Source organism: Plecotus auritus (assembly GCF_963455305.1).
Source record: "Plecotus auritus genome assembly, chromosome: 15".
Lineage (NCBI taxonomy): Eukaryota > Metazoa > Chordata > Mammalia > Chiroptera > Vespertilionidae > Plecotus > Plecotus auritus.
Window position 1 is genome coordinate 12,945,400 of NC_137781.1, and position 11,068 is coordinate 12,956,467.

Consider the following 11,068-nt stretch of genomic DNA (forward strand, 5'->3'; position numbering starts at 1 on the left):
AAGGTGGGGAGGGGCAGAGGGAAGTTAAGGTGGGGCTGAACTACAGGAGCAGTGCACCAGGTAAGAGATGAGGATGAGAACCTGGGGCTGAGAATGAGGGAAAATGGATTTGTAGGAGGAGCCAGGCCTGGAGGCTCCGAGTCTGTACCCCATCAGCTTCCTCTCCACCTCTGACCCCTCCAGAGTTCTTTTGGAATCAGCCTGCCTTGTGGGGAAAAGGTAGAAAACCTGTAATCCACAAAGCAGAGAAACCCCTGGGGCGGGAGGTCTGTCCAGGAACAGAGCGGGCTGCCCATCCCCCACGGCCTCCAACCACGTCGAGGGCCCCAGGTCCGCCCCTGGGTGGGGAGCTGGTGTGGGGACTGGGGCGCAGCAGACAGGGGCTGCGGGTTCAGTCTCGTCGCTAGGGTGGGGCCTGGTGCACGGTCGCTGTCCATGGTGCCAGCGCGTCTGCGAGGCCAGGCGCAGGCGCGGACCCGGGAGGCCCCAGCCCCTGCCCACCCTCCTGTCGGTTCCCTCACCGCTTGTAATCGGAGGAGAAGATGCCGCCGCTGGCCGGGTCGTGGCCATACTCGGGCTCTCCTGGGCCCGCGGAGCCACCCTTGTCCTCACTGTAGGCAGGGGCCACCGACATGGGGTGGCTGGGGCGCGCGGCAGCAGAGAAAGGGGGCGCAACGAGCAGGCGAGGTCTGTGGCTGTGGCGTGGGGTGCTGTACCCTGCAGGGTGCTGAGGCGCGGGGTGCTGTACGCTGCAGAGGCCCAGTCACGGAGGCGCAGGGAGTGAGCGATTTATCAATCAGGGCCCTGGCGGAGGTTCTTAAAGGCACCGGTGCCCAGTCGCGGAAGGCGTGTCCACGGAGGGTCTGCCCCGCCCTGCCGCTTCGCAAATCCCTCCTTCCCAGGAGGATGGTGCGTGCCCTGAGGGGATGCCTCTCCAGGTCTGCCAGAGGGTTCAGGCTGCTGAATTGAGGATGCGACTACGTTCTGGGGGTGCAGGCCGCCTTCGCCTGCCCTCCCCCACCTGGCCCTGGGGACCGGCCTCTAGGGGCTGTGCTGATCACCTACTCAGTGGAAGGAGAGGGGGGCTGAAGAGAAGGCTGTGCCTGAAGGCTGGGGGTGGAGCGGGGGGAGGGGTTTAGACCAGGCACCAGAGACTGACCACAGAGACCAAAGACGCCAGGGAAAGAGATGAGGACAAAATAGAGGGGCGGTGAACCCAGATTTCACCTTTGGAAAATAGTTTAACGACCATTTCTTGAAGCCTCCATGCGCATTCTGAAGGGCCTGAGGTCAGCCTAGTCCGGGGGCAACTCCATGTCCACTAACACTGAGGAGGGAAGGGAAGGAGAAGAGGCTGGGATAGGGTCTGGTGCAATCATATGGAGCCTCCAGCTCAGCTCCCAAGGTTCCAGGCACCCCAAGGAGAGACGACCTGGATCTAGAAGGAAAGGGATGGGACCTGGCTGGGCCTGAGTTTGAGGCACCAGGTTGGCTAGGGGGGTAGCTGGGGTCTCTTGGCTGGGCTTGGGGGAGGAGTTTAGAAGAGCTCCAAACAAGCTTCCAAAGAACATAGTACCCGTGAAAGAGAAAAATAAAAGAACGAAAGGACAGTTGAAGGACTGAGGAAGAAATCACTAAGAAATTGTTAAAAAAAAAAAAAAGATAATAATATGAAGTGATATGAAAAAATAGCAAATACAGTTTCAAAACATATAATAGAGAACTGAAATGCATAAATATGTCACAATATTTATGTACTGTATATGAGGCCCCTAGAACCATAAGAAATGCAAACAAATTCACTGTTAATAACTCATTCTCGAATTGCCCTCCTTAAAAATTAAATTGCCTCCCTGTGGGGCGTGTGCCCCACGTTGGGACCCACTGACCTATAGACTAGGATGCCTATGTCTCCAAGACCAGAACTGGTGAGCCTGGTGAAAATGGGCGGGGCCCAGACAGGTGGAGCAGGGCTGCACAGGAAGGTTCCCCAATCGCAGTGGGTTTGACCAGGACCAGGGCAGTGCCTGGAATGAGAGGCTGGGAGGCTGGAGGAGAGATATGGCCGGGATCTCTGAGCTGTGGGCAGGCCTGGTTTGCTTCTGGGGGACTTGATTCTGTCAGAGTAAAGCTGGCCTTGAGGCAAGTGGGCTGCGCGGGTGCAAGGGTGTGAATTTTGCAGGAACACAGTGGTGAGCTGCAGTTGTTAACAGGCTCTGGAGGCGGGTGAGGTCCTGAGTGGGTAGCTCACCAAGCTAATGGGACTCGGATCCGTTTGCAGGGTGTCCAGGCTGGGCCCCAGGTCGAGCAAGTACAGCGCAAAGTGCACGCAGTTGCTGCGGGTAGGGTGGTAGGGAGACTGGTCCGCGTCCATGGCTTGGCGCATGCGGCACTCGAGTGCCCTGCGGTCCACGCCACTGCGCCTGCGCAGCACATGCCACAGCTGGTCAGAGCGCAGCAGCAGGCGCCGCCCCTGCTTGGATACAAGGCCTTCGCAGGAGCCCAGGAGCATGTGCGGCCCGTGCCCACCAGGAGTTTTGCCTGCGGGAATGGCCAGATGGGTACGGATCACAGCCCGGCTTAGATCATGTGACCCCGTCCCGAGATCGTGCACCCCATTTCCCAGGACCCGGAGGTGGGTGCCTAAGCGCCTATTTTCAGAAACCTGCGGCCCCAGCTCGAACCACAGTCTCCCTTCCCCGGTGGCTCGCCCACTGGTGGAGCGGGACTCGGAGTCTTCTTTGTAGACTTGGCCTCTGCTTCAGCCAGAAACTCTTACCTTCGAAGTGGATGATCTCTCTGTGGCCGCAGTGCACACCCACGTGGGCCCCGCACAGGTGCCCCGTGGGGGAAATCAGCCTGAACAGGAAGAGGTCTCCAGGCTCCGGCTCCCTGCCCTTCAATTCCAAGGTCTCCAAGTGCTGACCCAGGAAAGCCTCCGAGCGGAAGAATTTAATGGTGCTGACTGCTCTGGTCACGGCCTGTGAGGAGAGAGGGACCAGGAGTTTGCACGGGCCACCTCCTCCCACTAGGCATCTGGTTAGATGGTCTGCCCAGGGTTCAGGGAGACCTGGCTCGGGGATAGGCCCAGGGTGAATGTCCTCACTACCCCACACCTGCCTTCTGTGCCGGACATGACGGATAAATCCTGCCTCCAGCCACCCCTGAGAACCCCTCAGTTTCCAGCAATTGGGACCTCCTCTTCAGCCAAGTCTTCTTCTCATCTCCAATTCCAGCTACTCCGTTATCTTCCCCTCCCCTGCTCTCGGACCCCCTCCCCAACCATCTCCCATCTTGCTATTCCCTGGAGGAGACACCATAGACAGTGTCAGCTGGTACCTGGGTGACAGATGTCCCGAAGGAACAGAAACCACAGAGAGATCTGCCCCCAGGACAGGCGCGCCTCCCAAGGGTGAGTGGGAAAGACCCCTCCACCAATCTCAACAGAAAGCATCTAGTGGGCAGTTGCTCATTTGATCCTTAACATAATCCCTTTGCTGAGTACAGTAGCCCATTTTCAGGATGAGGAAACAGACTCAGAGGTTGCCAGAAAGTACTCAGTATGTGTCTTATGCCCTTTATACTAAACACCAGTCACCTCTTACCTTCTCTTCCTCTACGAGGAAGTGAGAACGCATTTAGATCGCCTTTTTCCTGTCTTTACTGAGGGCTTCTGGGACTTGCTAGGAGGGCCTCACTCCCTGGGCTGTGCCAGGCCTTAGGTCTCAGCCTGGGCGAGGGTAAAAGAAGGGCCTGTTGGGCATGAGCTCTGGCAGAGGAGCTGAGAGGAGGAAGTGACCCGCCACCCCTAGGTCTCTGGGCATCTTTGCTGGAAGGGAGTGGGTTGACTTGGTGGGAAGGACCCACATAGAAATGAGGAGCAGGGCTGCCCAAGTGCACATGGCAGAGTGCCAACCGCTATGTTCCTCCCATCCCTGACCCCCTGGTTCCCTCTGGCCCCAGTTCACAGTATCCTCCACTTATTACTGGGTGAGTCTCATTTTCCCACACGGAGCTGTGGAGGATCAGGTGACCAACTCCTCCCAGGTGGCCTTGGGACTTTCCAGGTTTTAAAGTAGAAAGTCCCACATCCTGGGAACCGAGGAAAACCTGGACGGTAGCTCATCTGAAGCTCGGGTTTCCTCGCGTCCATCTCCCTTGACCTCAGGAGACCACAGGGAGGACCTGGTCTGTGCAGGCCTGTGGCCATGCTCTCTGCACTCCACCTTGGTTCCTGCTTCCCTGCCCCCCGCCCTGCCCTGTGCCCAATGGGTGAAGCAGCAGTCAGAGCTGTGGGAGAGGGTAAACTGTCCTGGCACCTGTGGGGGCAGCGGGCACCCTACCTGGGCAGAAGACAAGCTGAGGATGTCTGGTCCACTTTCCCTGGAGGAGAAGCTCATCTAAGGAGGAAAAAACAACAGCTGTCACATCTGGCTGCGCGGGAGTGAGGTCCAGGCTGCACCCCTCCTGCCTCTCCCCTCGGGCTGGGACTTCTGCGTGGCTGTGCGTGTGACAAGCCCATGAGTCTGTGCTGCAACACTGGACACAGGACTGGTAGACCTAGTCCTGGCTAAGCCACTTTTTTGTATAAGACATCTTGTTCCCTCTGGGCCTCAACTTCCTCATCTGTGCACTGGGGGCAGTAAGACTAAAAGGCTGGGCACCACTGAGAGCTCTCTGTGAGCTGGACGAGGGGAGACAGGCCAGGTTTGTTTATCTGTGGTTTGCTCCTGAGTGCGCAGAGTTGGGCGTCAGGGGAGGAAGTGGGGCGAGAAGGCATCCCCTCAGCTCAGAGAACAATGGGCCCTCAGAGGCCGGCTGCCTCCCTGTGACCTCTGCCCCGGAGTCTCAGGGAATCACCCAGCCGGAAAGGCCCTGGCTCTCCCGCTGCAAGTTCCCCAGGGGGAGGGGAGGGGGAGGTACCATGGCGAGTAGCAGCCGGGCCCCTGGACTCAGTCAGGGTCTGGGTGAGAAGATGCCCATTCAGATAGGGGATCTAGGTCCGATGTGTCGCTCCATCCATAACGATGACATTTATTGCCAGACCCTGTGCTGCAACCCATTTGACCCTAACAACAACGTCACGGAAGATACTGTTGTTGCCATTTCTGTTTTCCACACGGGGAAACTGAGGTTAGCAGAGCTTACCAATGTTACAAACTAGTAAGTGGAGGAACCAGGATTCGGGTCCAGGCAGTCTGGCTCCAGTGCCCATGATCCTAACCTAACCGCTGTACAGTACTGCCTCTTCCTGCTGCCAGCCAATGAGTGCTGCCCTTCCCCACACCCCACCACCGGGAGGGATGGACCCTTGTGCCCTTCCTGCCCTGGGGAGACCTTTCCCCTTGGCTTTCAGTGACAGGAAAAGGAGCAAGGCCGGGAGCTCTGAGCAAGAACCCAGGCACAGACATCCCCATCTCGGGCACTAGCCTGAGAATGCTGCCCACCCTGTCAGGGCCCTTGCTAGCGGCCCAAGTTCTTTTCCTCGCCCTGATGCCTTCAGAACAGAGTGGTTGGGTGGCCCTGAGACTGGGTGTGGGGGTGGCAGGCAGTCTCTGGGATCCAGGACCCTCTCCTTCCCCCAGTGGGGTCCTGTCACTAACACAGGTCTTGTGGGGCTTTCGTGGCAGCCCTGGGCTCTGTGGCTGTGCTCTGACCCGAATTTCCAGCCCCTCCCATCCCATTTCAGTCTCATCCTGGACAAAGGGTTCCTCTGTGAGAGGCAAGGTTTTGGGGTCAGTGCTCCCTGCCGGCTGGCCACCTTCAGTTAGAAAAAGGGCTGGGGCAGCCCTAGCTAGTTTTGCTCAGTGGATAGAACGTCGGCCTGCGGACTGAAGGGTCCCAAGTTTGATTCAGGTCAAGTGCACATGCCTGGGTTGTAGGCTCGATACCCAGTGGGGGCGTGCAGGAGGCAGCCGATGAATGTTTCTCTGTCTCTCTGAAATCAATAAAATATATTAAACTAGAGGCCTGGTGCATGAAATTCGTGCACGGGGGGTGTGTGTCCCTCAGCCCAGCCTGCACCCTCTCCAATCTGGGACCCCTTGAGGGATGTCCAACTGCCCATTTAGGCCCGATCCCACCACCGGGATCGGGCCTAAAAGGGCAGTTGGACATCCCTCTCACAATCCAGGACTGCTGGCTCCCAACTGCTCGCCTGCCTGCCTTCCTGATTGCCCCTAACCGCTTCTGCCTGCCAGCATGATCACTCCCTAACCACTCCCCTGCCAGCCTGATTGATGCCCTGCCAGCCTGTTTGCCCCTAACTGCCCTCCCCTGCAGGCCTGGTCACTCCTAACTGCCATCCCCTGAAGGCCTGGTCACCCCTAACTGCCCTCCCCTGCAGGCCTGGTCCCCCCCAACTGCTCTCCCCTGCAGGCCTGGGTCCCCCCCAACTGCCCTTCCTTGCAGGCCCGGTCGCCCCCAACTTCCCTCCTCTGCGGCCTGGTCACCCCTAAATGCCCTCCCCTGCAGGCTTGATCACCCCCAACTGCCCTCCCTTGCAGGCCTGGTCCCTCCCAACTGCCCTCCCCTGCTGGCCATCTTGTGTCCACATGGGGCAGCCATCTTTGACCACATGGGGGCAGCCATCTTGTGTGTTGGAGTGATGGTCAATTTGCATATTACTCTTTTATTAGATAGGATAAATAAATAAGAAAAGGGGCTGAGGCCAAGCAGGCCCTTCCCATGAGCCCCCAGCACACCCTTGGTGGCCTTTCCTTCCCTTACAAAGCCTCTGGTCAGAGGGGTCCCATCTGCAGCCCAGACCGAGCCCAAGCAGCTCACCTTGCAGCAGCCGTGCTCCACACCTTGCTAGGTGCTCTCCTTCTGTGGCCAGAGCAGGGAGGACGAGTGGTCCGCTCCGCCCCTCAGGCAGATAAAGGAGCCAAGCAGGAAGCCTGGAGGGCCTGTTCTGAGCACCAAAGGCTATAGGCCTGTCTGGTGGCAGCACTTCTTGCTCCTGGCAGCCTTGGGGGCAGGTGGCAGCCAGTTACCGGGAGGCTAGGGTTTGGAGTGGGTGACTGGTACCCTCACCCACCCTCTGCTCCCTCCTCCTGGTGTTCAGCCCCTGCCCCTTGTGCCTGCTCTCTGAAGGGGTCCTTCTCCCTCACTGGCCTCCTCAGGGAACTCAAATGCCACACCCACCATATACCACATCATACAATGTAGTTCTCTCTCTCTATAATATAGTTCTCATCATATAACTGAGTTCTCTATTCAGCCTTAATAGAGCAAATAATTCTAAATTTAAATTTTTTCAGACTATAGAAAAAATAACTCCTTAATTTAAGGGATCTAGTATAATTTCAAATATGCATGTCTGATTAACACAGTTCCAAAAAACCCTACATATCAATCTCACTCATAAAAGATGCATTCTATGTCAGAATGGCTATCATCAACAAACAACAAGTGCTGGCAAGGATGTGGAGAAAAAGGAACCCTCGTGTACTGCTGGTGGGAATGCAGACTGGTGCAGCCACTTTGGAGAACAGTATGCAGTTTCCTCAAAAAATTAAAAATGGAACCATTTGACCCAGTGATCCCACTTCTAGGAGTATATCCCAAGAACTCAGAAACACCAATCAGAAAGGGTATGTGCACCCTATGTTCATAGTAGCACAATGTACAATAGCTAAGATTTGGAAACAAAATATTAAAAGTGCCCATCAGCAGATGAGTGGATTAAAAAACTGTGGTACAGTTACACAATGGAATACTATGCTGCTGTAAAAAAGAAGGAACTCTTAACACTCGCAATAGCATTGATGGACATGGAGAGCGATATGCTAAGCCAGTGTTCGGCCAACTGCGGCTCGCGAGCCACATGCGGCTCTTTGGCTCCTTGAGTGTGGCTCTTCCACAAAATACCACGGCCTGGGTGAGTCTATTTTGAAGAAGTGGCGTTAGAAGAAGTTTAAGTTTAAAAAATTTGGCTCTCAAAAGAAATTTCAATCGTTGTACTGTTGATATTTGGCTCTGTTGACTAATGAGTTTGCCGACCACTGTGCTAAGCGAAATAAGCCAGTTGGAGAAAAATAAATATCACATGATCTCACTTATTTGTGGAATATAATGAACATAAACTGATGAACAAAAATATATCCAGAGACAGAGAAGTTTCAAATAGACCGTTCAACCTCAGAGGGAAGGCAGGGGTCTGTGTGTGGGGATAAGAGATCAACCAAAGGACTTGTATGCATGCATATAAGCATAACCAATAGACACAGACACTAGGGGGGTGAGGGCATGTGTTGGAAGGTGGGAGTGGCCGGGGAGAGGTCAATGGGGGGGAAAAGAGACATATATAATACTTTAATCAATAAGGAGCAAAAAGATACATTCCAAATAAAATGCCAATAAATGGTACCCAAAAGTGTATCAAAAGAATAATAATACTTTGACCAAATAGAGTTGTTTGGAGATGCTATCAGTATTTTAAAAGACACCATATCGCCCGGCTGGCATGGGTCAGTGGTTGAGTATCGACCTATGAACCAGGAGGTCACGGTTCAATTCCCGGTCAGGGCACATGCGTGGGTTGCGGGCTCGATCTCCAGTGTGGGGAGTGTAGGAGGTAGCTGATCCATGATCCTCTCTCATCATTGATGCTTCTATCTCCCTCTCCATCTCCCTTCCTCTCTGAAATCAATAAAAATATATTTTAAAAATAAAAAAATAATAAAAGGTACCATATCAAAATGTTTATTATTCGGTGATAAAGTGCTATCTTTAAAACACTGGATTTTCCCATTCTGGAACAGAAAGCTACATTTACTTGAGTTTTTTTTTTTTTAAATATATTTTATTGATTTTTTACAGAGAGGAAGGAAGAGTGATAGATAGTCAGAAACATCGATGAGAGAGAAACATCGATCAGCTGCCTCTTGCACACCTCCCACTGGGGATGTGCCCGCAACCAAGTTACATGCCCTTGACCGGAATCGAACCTGGGACCTTTCAGTCCGCAGGCCGACGCTCTTCCACTGAGCCAAACCGGTTTTGGCTACTTGAGTTTTTAAAACCTTTCAATAATATTTCCTATTTCCCATAAAAGTATTGTATATCTTTTGTTCGGTATATACATTTCTGCCTTTTATCAAGTTGCTATTTATCTATTCCCATTTTGCTAAGTGTTTTGTTTTAAATGAGATATTGAATTTTTTCAGGAAACACCCTATCAGTTGAGATGACCATATAGTTTAAAATCTCTTAACTGCTAATACAATGATTTACATCAACAGATTTTCTAATGTTATATCTTTGCTGGGATCAACACCTTCTTGTTCCAGATGGAATGCAGGATTAATTTGTTAATATTTTATTTTAGAGCTTTGTATCTATGTGCTTTGTGTCTAGTTTTTTCTTGTGCTATTTTTGTTAGATTTTAGTAGTAAGGGGATGTTAATGTTATAAAATAAGTTGAACAACACTCCCCTCCACCCCAATGCTATATATAGCACAACTTCCATCACAGAAAAATTGACAAGTCAAAATAATGTGGCTTGATGGCAGCGTCCTAGGAATAAGGGACAGCATGAGCAGGCACTATATTAACACAGTTCCAAAAAACCCTACATATCAATCTCACTCATAAAAGATGCATTCTATGTCAGAATATAGGGTTGAAGAGTAACACTAAGTAGGTTTGGCTTAAGCTGCTAATTAACCTTCAAAGTACAACTCCATTGCCCAAATACTGATTTACTCCTCACTTTATTTTTTAAATAATATTTTTATTGATTTCAGAGAGGAAGTGAGAGGGAGATAGAATCATCAATGATGAGAGAGAATCTTTGATCGGCTGCCTCCTGCACGCCTCCTACTGGGGATCAAGCCCGCAACCAGGGCATGTGCCCTTGACCGGAATCGAACCCGGGACCTTTCAGTCTGCAGGCCGACACCCTATCCACTGAACTAAACCAGCCAGGGCTCCTCCTCATTTTACATGGAGAATAAGATCTTTCTTATTTAACTTATTTTACATCTCAACCTGGGCTTCCTGGTCTGTGATGTTCGTTTGCCTGGAATGCTGTGATAGCACATCCAAATCCTACCCACCGATCAAGGAAGTAGCCCCAATGTCCACAAAAACTTCTCAGATCCAGTCGAACTACATTTGAATTCACTTGCACTACAACCACTTATTGTCAACTGTTGTCTTGCCTACTTCTTAAGCTCTTGACACCTGTACTGGGCTGGGCAGTGTCACCCCAAAAATTCATGTCCTCGAACCTCAGAATGTGACTTCATCTGGAAATAGGGTCACTGCACATGTACTTAGTGAAGGCAGGTTACACTGGAGTAGAGTGGGCCCTCGATCCGAGAGGACTGGTGTCCTTTCAGGAGAAGAGGCACAGAGAGGGAGAGGCACAGAGTGAAGAGGCCCCAGTGAAGTGGCTGCAAGCCAAAGAACGCCACGGATTGCTGGACACCACCAGGAACTGGCAGGAGGCAAAGACAGGATTTACCCGGTTGCAGAGGAAGCATGATCCTGCCAACACCTTCTTTTTGGATGTCTAGCCTCCAGACCTGTGAGAGAACAAGTATCTGTTGTCTAGGCCACCCGGCTTGTGACAGCCTTAGGAAACTACAACAGGGACTATGATGATTTCTAATTGGTCCGCCTGCACCCACAGTAGTGTGGAGGGCTACGCAGGTGCTATGTGAAACCAGACAACCAATGGGTCCCGGCTGCCTGTCACTATATGAGCCAATGAAGCAGAGACAGGGTGGAATCAAATACGAGTGTTTATTCCAATCCTGCTGGCAGTATGGAGAGCAGCAGGCCGTCCACAAAAATCTGCTCTGCCTCTCCCTGTAAGCCAGCTGCTTATATGGGGGAGAAGAACAGATTATATGGGAAAGTAGGCACGGTATAAACATGAGAGGTCACAAGTCACGCGGGCTTGGGTGTGGGGGTCGCAGAGGGCAGGTGCCCGCGGGCCCCGGGACCAGATTACAGGCAATAGGGACTGGGGATTGTAATGAGCAGGTGCTCTAGGACTAGATTGTTCCAGCCCCGAGGTTGTAAATCTTCCATAATGACAGGCAGTTCTTGGGACAG

The 11,068-nt window shown here is 52.7% G+C and overlaps 2 protein-coding genes across 2 annotated transcripts in view; both read right to left on the bottom strand.

Moving 5' to 3' along the window:
• Positions 1 to 1,067, bottom strand: part of AP3B2 (adaptor related protein complex 3 subunit beta 2) — a 30,326-nt gene extending 29,259 nt beyond the window's left edge. Inside the window, exon 1 of the mRNA XM_080651817.1 lies at positions 522 to 1,067. Coding sequence (XP_080507943.1) covers positions 522 to 634 — 113 coding nt within the window. The 5' untranslated portion in view covers positions 635 to 1,067. The remainder of the gene's footprint in view (positions 1 to 521) is intronic.
• LOC308239036 (uncharacterized protein) lies at positions 1,066 to 3,638 on the bottom strand (the record flags this gene model as incomplete). Its single annotated transcript, XM_080651586.1, has 4 exons — positions 1,066 to 1,110; positions 2,252 to 2,541; positions 2,780 to 2,981; positions 3,606 to 3,638. 4 exons carry the CDS (start codon positions 3,636 to 3,638, stop codon positions 1,066 to 1,068), a joined length of 570 nt encoding a protein of 189 aa, XP_080507712.1.
• Positions 3,639 to 11,068: the final 7,430 nt, after the last annotated feature.